The sequence below is a fragment of the Amblyomma mixtum genome, chromosome 2 (assembly GCF_055824585.1).
Source record: "Amblyomma mixtum isolate Tamu chromosome 2, ASM5582458v1, whole genome shotgun sequence".
Lineage (NCBI taxonomy): Eukaryota > Metazoa > Arthropoda > Arachnida > Ixodida > Ixodidae > Amblyomma > Amblyomma mixtum.
Genome location: NC_143013.1, coordinates 130,230,103 through 130,245,439, shown reverse-complemented (window position 1 = coordinate 130,245,439; position 15,337 = coordinate 130,230,103). Strand labels below are relative to the sequence as shown.

The window sequence follows — 15,337 nt, the reverse complement described above, 5'->3', positions numbered from 1 at the left end:
GTGCAGACGGTGCAACAAGATCGGCGCATGGCGACACCTCCTTGTTTCTACCGATACCCTTTTCTCGTAGTGATGGCGCGAGACTTCTCGCTACAAAAGCCTGGCAGACGCAACGCTCTTTGTGGTGTGATCCGCGCCGTCAATACAGACCCCTCTTTCGCACTGACCCCGTTTGTGAATTCCGCATGCCCCGGAATTTAAATAGACGTGACTGTAATTGCCTGCACCGAATTCGTCTGGACGTTGCCTTTACTAAATTCTATCTTTATAAAATTGGTGTATCAAGTAGCCCTCTGGGCCCGACATGTGGTGTGCGCGAAGATATTGAACACTTGATCTGCCACTGCCAAATCTTTAATACTCATCGCAAGGCACTGTTAGGTGCTTTAGGACTTCGTCAGGACGACCCCGTGCACCTGGAGCATGTCCTTGGACCCTGGACTGATGCGACTTCGGCTGAGCGAGGGACAAAAGCTTTCTTAGTTTTTCTAAGGGACACGGGTTTAGTGGACATACTTTGATAGTCATCTAAGGGACACTGTTTTAGTGGACATACTTTTATAATCATTGTGTGTGTGAGAGTGCGTGAGTGTTGAGTATGTTTGATGTCACTTTTTTTTTCTTCTTCTTTCACCCTCTTCTTTCATCCTCATCTGGAATCCTTTCATCCTCTTTACATGTCTGAAATAAAGTTGACTTGACTTGACTTGAGTAGCATGCCAGGCCTATAACCAGGCAGACCTCTCCATTATCCATTAAAGTCTCTTTCCTCCTCCCCATGCCCAATCCCACTCACTCTTCCTGGGAGGCTGCTTTACGGACCGCTCAGCCCGCCGGCCAGAAATGGCTGGTGGATCGGGCTTTACGTGAAGCACAAGCCCATGGACTCCTGGACCAGTAGGGGACCACCCTGGAAGATTTTTTTTTCTGTGTGCAATAAAGTTGTGTCCATCCATCCACCTGTCACTACCACCACTTAGCTTAAAGCACGGTTGAGGTGTCCGCAGTTCCAAGAGGGCAGTTATGCACCTTACCTCTGGTTCAGGTGTCTACCGAGATGTGGACACCTCACCCTCACCTCACGCTACGTATATCCTGGCATAGCAGAGCTAAGCCACTGTCAATTTTTCTGGAGTTCCTTGACATCAGTGTCAACGTTCTTCTCTAAACTTCACACATCGACGCTGCCTGTCAAGGCATGACTTCATGCTGAAGAGATGTTTGTGGCATGGACGGTGAATTGCCGCCTGTGCAATGCGCCAAAGACCATTGGCCATTGTTTTATTCTGTGCAATGAGGCTACGTTATTCGGGGACATATTTACGGCGAACACTTTAGAAGGATATTGAAATCACACCCATATTAGTAACCGTTTTTTTTTTTCAGTGGAGAAAAACTGTGTTGTGCCGTGTGATCTATTTATGTAGCTGTGACAATTTGGTCTCTGGAAGAGCCGTGTGATGGACTCCGAATCACCGCGGTCACCGAAATCTTTGTTCCATGAGCAGTGCGCTTTGGTGAGGGGCGTACATGTTGCCTTGGAAGGACCGCCTTGCTGGCTCTTCTATCTAGATGCATGTGTGTGCCTCCCAGACTTTTGATGTTTAGGGAGGTGGGGACATGCAGGGGTATATGGTGGGCCCGTATTACACAGCCTGGTGTTTTGTGGCATGGACTTACTCCGATTTTCCTTTTCGGCACTATTTCCGTGCAATAAAAAAAATCGCCGCCGTAGCTCAGTTGGTAAAGCACCGGACGCAAAATTCGGAGATCAAGGGTCCGGATCCTACCGGTGGCATGTGTTTTTTTTTTCTTTTTAATCAATTATCGTTAAAAATAAATGCCATGTTAAGCTTCTATTGATGAACACCAAAAATTATTTTTACAAAAGCACATCCGCTATACTCCTTGGTTTCGGTGATTATTGTCTGCCCTCACGTGCGGCCGCGAGAGGCAGATATAAGCCGCCCGTTAGGGAATTCCAGATGCAGCAGTCCGAGAACAGCGTGACGAAGCTGCCCGCTACCGATTGGCATTATTTTTTTATATAATAGCAGAACAATTTCAATGCATCGATATAACACAAAATCACTTCATCGAAGGTAGATTTCATTTCAGTAGTACTTTTCTAGGAGTTTATCGCATCCCAGCGAGCGCATGTATTTCCTCATTACCTCTGTGTAATCACTGTTTTTTATTTTTTTTCTCAGTATCATACCGCTGTTACATGCCCGCCTTTCCTTACTTATTTCCGCCTAGTGCAACAAAGAATGTTCGGATTTTTAAAAAGAAAACGCATATTTATATTTCTGTTTTGTAATAATAGTATTAAGTGTGTTTTAACGCGTCAAAGCGGCGCGGAGTCTATCAGGAGCGCTATAGTGGAGGACTCCAGATTAACGTAGACCAGCCGGGGTTCTTCAGAGTGGACTCACATCGCACAGCACACGCGCATTTTTGCATTTCGCCGCATCAAAATGCGGCCTTGCCACCGGTATCAAACTCGCGACCTTGGCATCAGCAGCCCAGCACCACAGCGACTGAGCCATCCTGAGAGGTCTTATTCATTATCTGCTGTGTGAGACAAGGAATGCCTCAGAAAGTAAATGTTCCACAACGTGATTGGTTCACTGCGCCTACGGTTCACATATTTAGAGTGCACGACACAAAGAAAAGGAAACCATTCTCAGTGCTTTCTGAATTAAAGCAGTGCTAACAATTCGATTAAAGCTGTATGAAAGCATGTGAAAGGGGGATACTATAAAATGCAACATTTCACATCAATCTGGCGTAAAATAATTTAGAATTATCAAAAGCACATTGCGGAAACGCCAATTAGCTTTCTTCCTAGACAACACTTCGTTAAGTTTAGTTGTCGAACTGGATGCTATTTCGACTGGGTGCCATTTTCGCACTCGACAGCGCAGACAGCTGTGGGTAAGTATGTGGGTAAGTCTAAGCTCTGGCACTTGCCATTTTGTCTAAAAAAAAGTACGCCGTGTTGCGAAGAATGTGCGCCTGAACCGAGTCCCGAACCGGTTCGGAACGGTTCCTTTGAATCGTTCTGGTTCGGGTTCAGTTCCAAGATGGCGAAAAATATTTGGGTTCGGTTCGGGTCCAGTTCCGGGCAAAAATTCGGGTTCGGTTCCGGTTTCCGGTTCAGGTTCGGTTCCGGGTCGACACCCTGTATAGAACACTAGAAAATTCTGGCACATTATCGACCCACCAGCATCCAATTTCATCCAATTTCGAGAAATTCACGTGCATCGGTCCTCAACAAAATCTTTGTGAAGAATTTTTCCCATAAGTCAGGCGTTCACCTATCTGCCGCCCATCACTATAATTATGAGGTTATGCCTCCTATATCTACTGACCCATCCGGTATTGCTAAACTTACTGACGCTTTAAAATTTCATTCTGCCTCCGGCCACGACTGTATCAATGCCAAATGAAAAAAAAAAATACTGCTGCCTGTACTTCCATACTACTAACCAAGATTTTGCAGCAATCTCTCGATACCTCAATACTGCCTACAAAACAGAAAATCGGGAAGGTTCCATTATGCGAATCAGGTATTAACGTCACCTGCGAATTATCGTCCCATCTCGCTTACCAGTACATGCTGGAAATTATTAGAACACGTAATTTTCAAAAACATTGTTAATATTCTTGAGACTCGTTCTTTCTTCACACTGGCATAGGACTCATATTTAAGTGACACCCAACTTGTCTGCTTCACTAACAAATTTATTCGGGTGTACTTCAAGGCTCAGTCTCTCTCTCTCACACACACACACACACACACACACACACACACACACACACACACACACACACGCACACGCACACGCACGCACGCACACACACACACACACACACAGACACGCACGCACGCACGCGCGCCCACACACACACACACACACGCACGCACGCACACGCACGCGCACACGCACGCGCACGCACACACACACGCACACACACACGCACACACACACGCACGCACGCACACACACACACACACACGCGCACGCACACGCACAGGCAGACGCACAGGCACACACACGCACAGTCTTTGTAGTACGTACATACGTAGATACGTACGCACGTAGATACGTACAATCTTTGTCAAAAGTAACCAGGCTGCACGTTTTTCTTCATAATCGTATATTAAAGTTATTATATGTCAGCCCTCAAGCTCTAAATCTCTGTATGGTAAGGAGAACCCCTGTTCTCACCTTCAAAGAACTTTTTGATCTTTAAGGAAGCCGTGAGAGCTCTGTTATACCAATGAGAAGCAAACCATGGAGCCTGGTTACTTTTTACAATGACTGTACATACGTAGATACGTACATGCTTGCATACCGGGTGCCTAAGCAGAGGCTTTCCGAAACTGCTAGCTAAAAGAGGTGGTGAAAATAGAAGGCATTTTAGGAAGAAACTCTCAGCCGTGACAGGTGTCACTGATTTTAAAAATTGTGGTCAACTAATTAGGGCAGATAACTGACTAAAAAACTAATTTATTCGGTAATTAACTAAATGGGTACTTTCAACCTAACGTTTAAATAATAAAAGTCTGGCGGCAGTGCCAATTGCGATTTCGTAGTCACGCGCATGACGAGGCAGTATCAGTTTCTTAAACGAAACGAAAAAAAAATATTTGTTCGTGTTTATGGGATTTAACGTCCCAGAGCGACTCAGGCTATGAGTAACGCCGTTGTGGTGGCTCCGGATAACTTTGACCACTTAGGGCTCTTTAACGTGGACTGACATGCACAGTACACGAGCGTCTAGAATTTCGTCTCCATCAAAATTCGGCCGCAGTGGCCGGGATCGAACCCGCGTCTTTCGGGTCAGCAGTTTAGCGCCATAACCACTGAGCCACCACGGCGGCGAAATGAAAAACGAAAAAAAAAAAGTCGGTCACCTCACCCCTGAAGGCGAGAAAATGCCTTTTTGATAAACCTATAAACCTTCTTTCACTGCCTCCTTTATCCCTTCTCTTACGGCGCGGTTCGGTGTCCACCGATATACATGAGGGAGTTACTGCGTCAGTTCCTTTCCTCAAAACCAAAATCATTTTTTTTTTTCGCGCCGAACCGAAACTGAGCGCAGGAGACGCAGAGGAAAGTCGCTTCCAGCGGGAATGTGTTTGCTTGGGCCGTGTTGCAGCGCCGATGGCACCGAATTTGAACTGTCTGCGCAATTTCATCACAACGGGCTTCGCTCCTTGGCCTCGCTGCTTGGTGCAAGAGAAGGTTCAATATCATTTTCAACATGACTACATGACCACGCCCACTGCAGGAGAAAGGCATCTACCATAACTTAGGAGGGTAGATGTGTAGGCCAGTTGGTGAGACATGAAGGAGCTAGACACCGCAGCGGACACGGGACAGAGAAAGAAGACGACCAGGGCGGACACCGCCCTGTGTCGTCTTCTTTCTCTGTCCCGTGTCCGCTGCGGTGTCTAGCTCCTTCATGCATCTACCATATCTCGCCTATTAACCAAGCCCTGTGCTTGCTGCGGCCACCTGGTCCCTCTTAATCCTGTCAGTACGCCTAACATTCTCCTACCTGCTGTCAAGCTTGCCTTCTCACTTAGAATCGAGCCTGCTAGTCATAAAGACCATTTGCGATCTTATCTTCGCATTACATGCCCTGTTCAAGTCCACTTCTTCTTTTGACTAGGATTTCATTGCACCACGTTTGTGTCTTGACCCACTCTGCCCTCTTCTTTTCTGTTAGTTACACCTATCATTTTCGACAGAATCGTCTCCGTCAGTTATGTGCCTATCCTGCTGGAGAGGGAGAACGCAAAAAAAAAAGAAATTGCATGCCGCGGTACAATAGTGATGACCGTTCGAATTCTCTGCCGGAGGAAATGGAACATGCGCAAGCGGGCGTTTCGGTTTCTCTGAAATCGCTCAGTTACACTTTTGTGAAGAAAAAGGCACCGCTCTATTGGCGCTGCAGGACGTTTCAGAACGACTTCTCGTTTCTGAAACAAATATGACATAATCGTGTTCTTGGCTACTTAGCACTAACCACTAAGCTGTGATCATTCAAAAGCTAAGTGGCAAATTCTTTTAATTAGCAGGATAATTAGGTTGAATAGATAAGTTACGCTCCCGCGGCTGAACGATTGTTCCTAAAAACGTTTTCTTTCGTTGCGACCTCCATATTTGTAGCAATTTTTTAAAGTGTTCGCTGCAACACCCGGTATATACGCATAACCATTTCTGTTCTGAAACATTTGGTGCTACCCAATGCACTCAGTCGCCGACGCAGCGAAAAATATGCCTGAGAAACGAAGACACCAGAGCATGCAGAAGTACTCACGTATGTTGTCGTCGGCAGTGCACAGGCGTAAATGAAGAGAATCACGCAGCCGACGAAGATCTCCCGGTGCCGGCGAAGAACCAGCGGGTACTCGTCACACAGGCCGGTGAGCATCGCCTCCAGGCCACCGAACTGCACAGCAATAGAATCCATTTTCCCATCAGGTTATTTGAGTTTTAATAGAGCACACATGGGTGATCGTGTTGAGGTTTTCGTGTTCTACAAATATTTTTTTTTAGGCGGAACAATGTTGTGCACCCTTCTTACCAAATTGCAAACAGCTGAATAAAATTTTCTCCAAACTCACTGATGACTTACGAAAAAGCTCGTTTGCACTGGCGCAGTGAATTTACAAGCTGTGACTTTCCTGTTCAAACTTCGTCTCAAGAAAGGAAGAAAATGACCAATAACTGTCATTTGCTAAGCGACCAGTGGCAGAAGAGTGTGGTTTGAGAGGAACGAGACAGGTGCGCGCAAAATGCTACCCGACGGCGCTGTGACGACATACCGTGCTGTCCAGCCCAAGCGTGATAAGCATGAGGAAGAAGAGAATGGACCAGAACACCGACCCCTTCATAGTTGCGATTGCTTCCGGATAGACAATGAAGACCAAGCCGGGGCCTGCAAAGAGAAAAAACAAGCGCCGCCACTATGTCGCAATTACGGAGGCATCGAACACACAATAGTGTTAAAAACGAGAGACCAGCATAGAGGAAGAAAAGCTTAGGAGAGGCATTTGCTATCCGTGCAGCATGACCAAAAGTGTGCCGGAAGTCACGTGTTTTCGCAAGGACCATCGGGATTTTGTGGCCGACGGCACTGCCACTTTGTAACGCTTTTGGCGCAGGGAAGTCACCCGCACGATCGGTGCGTCTGTCCGTTCCTGACGCCATGGCGCGACACGAGATTAGAGAGTTTTAGGATAGCGGGCCCTAACGATACGGACGCGTGCAACGAGCACTTTATAATGGGGGCTTTATATAAGCAGCGGCGCCAGGATTGGGTTCATTGACCGCAGCATCATTGTGCCAAGAAGAGAAATGCTAAAAAAATAAACATATCGAAATGCTTTTGTTTGATACAGCCGGTTACTTTTCCACATGGCTAAATTTGCAGATAACAGAAACAAGTGCAACCCACAAAAATTCTTTTGACCTTTTTTTTGTTCGTTTCTTCTGCGTTTGTTCGGGGTCTTTCCCGTTTTTCGTTCGCAATCTCGGGCGGAACGCACAATGGCAACTCTCGCAAATGTAATTTTTTTCAGTTCTGTTTACGTGGAACAAAGGAAAATTACTGCTCAAATAAAAAAATAATGTGTTAACCGAATGCCAATCTTGGTAACCTGTTTTTAGACAAAATCGCCATCTTCTTTGAACCTCCTGCACTTTCTGGCCTCAAGTAAAGCTCTCTCTATGCTAGCAGCTCTATAAATACGTAATGAATGTAAAAATTAGGCGCTTTTTATCGCCAAAAGTTTGTAGTGCGGTTCAGGCTTCGTGCGCCTTTCGCTTGCTGTGATCGTGACACACAGTGCAGCGGCAACGACGGTGAAGCGAGAAGCCCCGCTTCGACGGGCGCCGCCGTGTTGGTCGAACGCACAGCATTCAACGCAGTTAAACCGAGTGGACATGGGAAAGCAGGTGTTCATTCTTCAATTGGAGGAGGCATCTAAGCTCCGCCTTAAGAGTAGGACGTGATATCTTTAGTGGATTAACGAAGTGTGGGGTTTTAAAAGGGGGAGATTAACATGTTCTCTCCCGCTTAACCGCAGTTGACACAGTTTAAAACCGCCGGACCCCACCCCGCGGTCGCGAGCGCTACCGAGCGCACGCCGACCATTGCGGGTCTCCTTGCTCTGAGGGAACAAAGGAACGACACACTGGCTGACACAAACAAGGCATTTATTGCTACAAGAACAATAACGCCAGCTAGCAACAAAATACGCTGAGGAATCAAGGACGTCCAACTCACCAGCACGGTTATGAGCGAACGTTCGCCGACGCTAGTGCAGGGAGAAACTCCGAGGTCGGACGGGACCAGCTGTGGGAGAACGTTAACCACCCACAAGGCTACGCCATTCGCCCCGCCGACGAAGAGTGGAGCGTCGCGCGTGAACGTCATCGCGCTTCCCTGTTCCCGAGCCAAAGAGGGCCGTCTCCCCCGCGCGCGCAGCAATCACGACATCCGTACCTGGCACTCATGTCGATGCGACGCCGGCGCCATCCCTTGTTAGTGGAAGTAACTAACACGACTAAACAGGGTCCACTGCGGGGAAGCAACAAGGCTAACGAGGGTGCATTGTGGGGAAGCCGACCACAGGGGACGAGGTCCCCACAATATGCAAACTGATCGTTCCCTGCTTAAAATTCACAGACGGTGGCGAGTCCTCACACCACTCCCGTTGTAGTGATGCAGCGGATATGAGATGCGCCACGGCACGGCAGATGGCTGTTGTTGTCACAGCCACCGGTTAGGATTTTGCATGCATTGTTGCTCTTCCCGAGCAGCCTCTCGCGTTAATTTAACTGCCACCTCTCACGTGCCTCCTCTTAGCTACGGTTGGCGCGACACTGCTCCCATCTTACATGAGCTTCCCCCCTGGCTGCAGCTTGCACGAGGCTCCTCCGAACTTACCTGAGCTTACTCGAGTAACTTAGGTAAGCGCGGGTAGAAACTTGGGTTGCTAGGCAACGAGACAAGATCGTACGTACATGCGTACCGCGACAGCATTCTTGATTAGTCTTATGGAACGTATGAATGGTTTCGCGCTAAAATTTTTCGCATGTTTTATAGAAGGTCAGTGAAACTGGCATGAAGGTATTCCTTATTTTAAAGCCTGAAAAGAACTTGGGTAATACATGGAATGTGGCTCAATTAGATGGAATGCAAAAAAAAAATTAGGCAGTGGCTTAGCTCTGGTTAAGCTTGGATATACAAGCGAAAAGCTTCAGCTATGCTTGGTTTGACGTCATGGCTGTCGCAGTTCGCGTACAATGCACTGGGAGCACCACGGTAACGATGGAGGTGTTCGGCCGTCCACACACTGCCTGTACGGAGGCGGAGGAGGAGACGGAAAGCGGCGCGGTCAAAACTGCCCGCAGGAATGCGGAGAGAAGGGTTGCCGGCTGCGACGTCGGCAACACGCGGCTGCAACGAAAGGTCAAGCGGTGGGCGAGGAGGCGAAGCGCGCAGTTGTTGCGACAGCGAGGAGGCGACGCACATGCGCAGTAGCGTGCGGCTGCTCCGAAAGTTCAGGCGACGAAGTCGGCGACCGCTGCGGCAGCGGCGGGGAGCGACCACCTGCGCGGCGCGTGCCGTCGCTCGGTTTCGCTCATGCGCATAACTCAGCAGTTCGACTCACGCGAAACTCGGCTCTGACCCGCGTAGTGAAGCTTTTCGCTTCAAAATATTCTCAGCTGAGGTACTAGGCGCCCACCCATAACGGACCGGCGTGCTCAAAGAGCTTGGCTGAAGGAACGAGGGGCGCCCTTGTCACATACAATATGTGACAGTAACTAATTAAGAAGATTAAAGGTTCAATGACGTGTCAAATTCCAGAAAGGAATACGCGGACGCCCAAAGAAGAAGACGCTAATAATGCCGTTGCACCAGGCACGAACGCCCAAGATGATGATGATGGCATGAGAAGTATAAAAGAGCAAAACGCTGAGGCAGCGTATGAGTGTCGAGCGTTAGCAATATCAACGAATATTGTCTGATTAGCCATCTTCGATACGTGGGGTACAAATTTTTCGTTATATCTGCGTATTTACTTTTTCGATGCCAACGTATAGAGCGCAAGAAGAAAAATCATTTTACACCAGTTCGAATGTCCTACATCAGTTAGCCGGCCGTAATGGACGTTTGAAATTTCAAGAAGCCACGGTTTGGGGAACCAAAGGTGGACGGTGCGAATGCCTATGATATGCTACACTTTGATTCGACTAGTAAGCTAATGCTCCGTAACGCACTGAATCGTTTGATACCGCTCCGAACATTTTACGCGGCCGCCGCGGTGGCTCAGTGGTTATGGTGCTCGGCTGCTGACCCGAAAGACGCGGGTTCGATCCCGGCCGCGGAGGTTGGATTTCTTTGGAGGAGAAATGCTAGAGGCGCGTGTACTGTGCGATGTCAGTGCACGTTAAAGAACCCCAGGTGGTCGAAATTTCCAGAGCCCTTCACTACGGCGTCACTCATAGCCCGAGTCGCTTTGGGACGTTAAACCCCATAAAACCAAATCAAACATTTTACGCGATACAGATCAAACACACAAAAAAGGGGACTCCGTGTTGAGCGAAATTACTGTGCTGAACCTGGAGCTCCTCACCAACCCACTGTACCCCACCAGGGAGGGTAGCAGTGTCATGAGACACATAGTTCGCATAACACAGAAACAGATATTGGCATATTCTTGGACTTAAAGGAAGCTTTTGATACGGTTGATCATGGATTATTACTAATGAAATTAGCTTGCTCTGGGTTCGGCGACGTAGCGTTAAACTTTTTTCGAGGCTATCTCACAAGCCGGCAGCAAAGAGCACATATAGAAACAGACACCTCCGACTTATTGCCAGCCTCACATGGGTTACCGCACGGATCCATATTAGGGCGAGTTCTGTTTTCATTATGCATAAATGATTTCCCGAACTGCTCAAAAGATGGTGATGTCGTTACATACGCCGATAATACAGCTGTACTCGTTTCCGGTAAAGATATTAATCGACTAGAAGAAACTGCTGATAAGGAATTAAATAGTATAGCTGAATGGTTTACTTCTGATAAATGAACGGTGAACCACACAAAAACAAATTACGTAATTTTCAAATCTTCAGGCAGCAAAAACAAAGGTTTTATTAGCTTAAAGATTGGTTACAAAGACATTGCTCAAGTCGAATCATGCCGATGCCTAGGTGTGCGCTCGACACGCCATTGCATTTTAGGGAGCCAAACAGTAACGTCTCCAAGATACTAAGCCATGCATGTTTTGTACTTTTTTTAAGTACGACAAAACTTTCCTCTAAGAGTATTATACTTCACAATTTTTCACTCTCATCTCATACTACGTTGAATAATTTTGCTATACCTATCCTTCATATCACCTCATCTCTCCTATTTAAAATCGCCATGAAAAGGGTCGCCACGGCATTACAGTCTATCCAAAACATTACATTCACCCTGTAGGTCGACGACATCACGGTCTGGACCAGAACAGGCTCCCTAGGAGAACAAGAACAATCCCTCCAACAAGCCGCCATCTACGTAGAAGATATTGCCACGCAGTGCAGCTTACAGTGCTCCCAGGAGAAATCCGAAGTGAACCACATCGAAGGCTACAACTACCGCACCCAAGAACCAATCCATATTCTACTCCAAGGGGCGGAAATTAGAGAAGTTCCAGTCATCAGAATCCTCGCAATCTGGCTTCAGTCCGACCGCAGAGCGTCACACGCCATCAAACGTCTGAGGAGATCAACCACCCAAGTATCAGTAATCGCCATGTATCACCGTGTAGCAAGAACACGGAAGAGAATGCGGGAAGAGCTCATAGAAGTGCTGATCATCAGCAGAGTTGCATACGGCGCTCCCCTACTGACCGCTGCTCAAAGTAGAACGTAACACAACCAACGCCATCATCCGTTCATCAATCAAGAATGCGCTTGGCCTCCCACCATAGACCTCCAACGACAAGCTTGACGCGCTGGGCGCCCGCAACACCTTTCAAGAAAATCAGGAGGCCGTTCTGCTGTCCCAAAGAGAACGCCTGCTCACAACAGAACCGGGCCGACAAATCCTACGAAGAGTCGGATACCCGGCCGACTTACACATAGTGCATTCTACAACCAACGTTCCTTTGAAAAACAGAGCTCGCATACAGGTAGCTCGAATACCGAAGAACATGTCCACCCACTCCCCTGAAGGCCGAAGAAGAGCCAGAGCAAATTACATAAGACGAATGACAGGGAGGAGCGGTAGGGCAGTCTACGTAGACGAAGCCCGATATCCCTCTCCACAGGGGCAAAGCAGACATTTGGGCTAGTTGGTGTTAATTCATGGTGGAAAAAACAGCGCAAACTAAGACAGAAAACACAGAAAAGAGGGGAGACAATACAAGCGCTGACTCGCAACTAAGGTTTATTAGTTAGAGCCTTCTTTCACTGCCAAGACCCATAAACAGGGCTCACCGTTTCGTTGCATTGTGACGGAGAAGGACACTTGGCAGTATGCTGTTGCAGGATATCTGCAGTCGCACTTGTCGTCTTTAAAAGTGCCTGATCCCTTTCTGGTGCCGAACTCTGGAGCATTGGCTGAAGTGTTGTTGCACGACAATCCGGGAACGTGCAGCATGTTTAGCATTGATATTGAGGACCTTTTTTACTCGTTGCCGCACATTGAACTGATGAAAAGCGTTCAAGCGTGCATCAGCGACGATAATGATGCTGTCAGCTTTATAAGCAAATGCGGCGTGTCCGTTGAAACGTTTTGCGAAATCTTGTCTTTTTACCTTAAATCGACGGTCATCGGATGGAAGGGTTCATTTTTTGTACAGAAGGCAGGCCTGTGCATTGGGTCGAGGGTTGCACCTGTGCTTAGCAACATTTTCCTGAGCGACATGGATAGGAAGGTAGCTGCGGCCTCGGCGGGATTGTTCTTGAGGGCTTTCAGATACGTGGATGATTTTTTAGTCATCGTGGAAGGGTCTGACCCTGCAGCGAAAATGGCTGACGTTGGCGAAAATGGCGAAAATGGCTGAAGTGAACCTTGGTTAAGGTTCACTTGGTTTGTGTAACCTCAAGCTAGGCCATCCGCTACCTTATTCAGTTCCAAGCCTGAGTGTGCGGGGATCCAAGCTATCTGATGTTTGATGGATGTATTTGACTTGGAGTTGCTCGTAGCTTGCGGGAGCAGTCTTTTATGCATTCTGCCTGTGAGAAGGAGCCGACAAGCCGCCTATGAGTCGGTCACGATGTGGTAGGATCGGCTGGTAGCATTCCCGGTAGCATTCCCGTGCTGACGAGTTTTTCGTAGTGAAACCATTCGCTAATCCAGCCCATGTCCACAGTACACAACACTAGACGCTACCCCCAGTGCCTCATGGGTAGATTCCTACCACCATCTGACAAACAACTGACGGCTCAGGAAGCTAGGGACTGGAGGCAATTCCAGACAAACACCTTCCCCAGTCTACACAAATACATCATATTCACAGAACGATACGGCTCCACCTGCCCATAGTGCGCTGGTAAGCTCACAGCCTACAATGTAACATGGTGGTGCGTCGGGCACAAGCCATCTCACCTCAAAACACGTACATCAAGGAACAGTGGCAGGCCTCTCTGCCAGCTCCGACCTGCAAGACCAAAGCCAACTGGTTCGTCAGGCCCGGGCGGCAACCACGGCCTCAGGAGTTCTGAACTAACGACTCCACGTACCTCTCAGGACCCTTTAACCTTTATGACTGTGCATAATAAATTTTAACTACTACTACTTGCATAATGTGAGTATTCAAACAATAGCTCTAAAATCAGGTGACATGACGTGGACAGAAGAGCTGAGTAGCTGCGAGGCAGCATCGCCTGCCGTTGCTCAAGGTTCAACGTCCTTTCTTTTCTACTGCATTGCACCGTAGACCCAGCTGTGTCTGCGCCTGTTCTCAGGAACAGCGGCTTTTGCAACCGCTTGCTACGCACAGGGGTTCTCCCAATGCTGACGCGAACAACACCCTGCCACGCTCAGGGGTTGTTCGGACGCCAACGCCGCAGCCAACGCTGACGCTTCCTCCAACGTGGACGCCAAAGCCAACTCTGATGCGGACTCGCCTCGACTCAGCAGCCTCGAACGCCATGCACAGAAAACTCTGAATGCTTTTCCTTCTTAGTGTTTGTTGTTAGCTTGCGGTTAGATTTGCGCAATGTTTAATTTTGTGCATTTCCTAATATTTTTGTAATATTATTGTCACGTAGCGGTGACTGCAGTCCGGCCAGGAAAACAACGAGGCAGCTTCTAAACGAAATTCTTTATTTTTGGATGGCTTGCGCCTGCAAAGAACTGAATGACTAGGCGGCCGCGTAGCAGCAGGCGAGCTCGGCGGTCGTCGAACAGAATGCCACCTCTCTCGTCCGTGCTCTTTTTAAAGCTAATAGCGAACTTTCGAGACAAAGCGCTAAAAATTACTAGAACAATCTGGGAGAACGTAGGCTCGGCTCAGTATGGATGCGATCAATCGGTATAAATCTGGTCGAGTCTTGCATCACAAGCAAAGCGATAAATCGTCGTCCTGGTAGCTTTGAAGAATAACAAAGAAACACTATAAAGGTTCGCAGCATTGCTCCCCTCTCGAAGAAGCATCGACTCGATGCTTTAGAGCATAAGGCGACTACAAACAATTAAAAATGGATTGCGGAAAAATATACGCTGAGTGTGGAAATACAGCGTCCTTTAGCGCGCATAATGGGGCTTTAGACGGACGGTATGGACAACTTCTGGTCGTACGCGGCGTCGATGGGACGCAGTCATTTGGTCAGGGACGACTTTATAGTCCAGTTCACCTAGTCCACGATGAAACTTATACGGCCCGAAAAAGCGGAACAAAAGCTTTTTACTCAATCCGCGGCGTCTAATGGGCGTCCATACCCAGAGTCAGTCTGCAGGCTTGTATTCCGCGTTGCATCTTCGTAGGCTGTAGCGTCTGGCGTTGATCCGCTGCTGTTATTTTATCCGTAATCGGGCAAGTCTTCAGGCTTCTTCTGCGCGTTGAAGGTAGGCGGCGATGTCGACGTAGTCTTCTTCGGTACCGTTGGGCAGCATGGCGTCTAGCGTGGTCGTGGTCTCCCTGCCGTGGACGATCCTAAACAGGCGTGATCTGAGTGGTCTCCTGCACTGCGGTGTTATAGGCGAATACAATGAAAGGCTGGATGACGCCCCAGGTCTTGTGTTCTGGCATCGATATACATGGCAAGCATAATTAATGGTGATGGTTTTGTTTTGATCGGTCAGTCCGTTG

General features: G+C 48.1%; 1 protein-coding gene across 1 annotated transcript in view; it reads right to left on the bottom strand.

Moving 5' to 3' along the window:
- SerT (Serotonin transporter) overlaps positions 1-15,337 on the bottom strand; it is a 239,687-nt gene that overhangs the window by 39,994 nt on the left and 184,356 nt on the right. Inside the window, exons 8-9 of the mRNA XM_089567951.1 lie at positions 6,845-6,957; positions 6,337-6,468 (exon numbers count right to left, since the gene is read on the bottom strand). Coding sequence (XP_089424077.1) covers positions 6,337-6,468; positions 6,845-6,957 — 245 coding nt within the window. The remainder of the gene's footprint in view (positions 1-6,336; positions 6,469-6,844; positions 6,958-15,337) is intronic.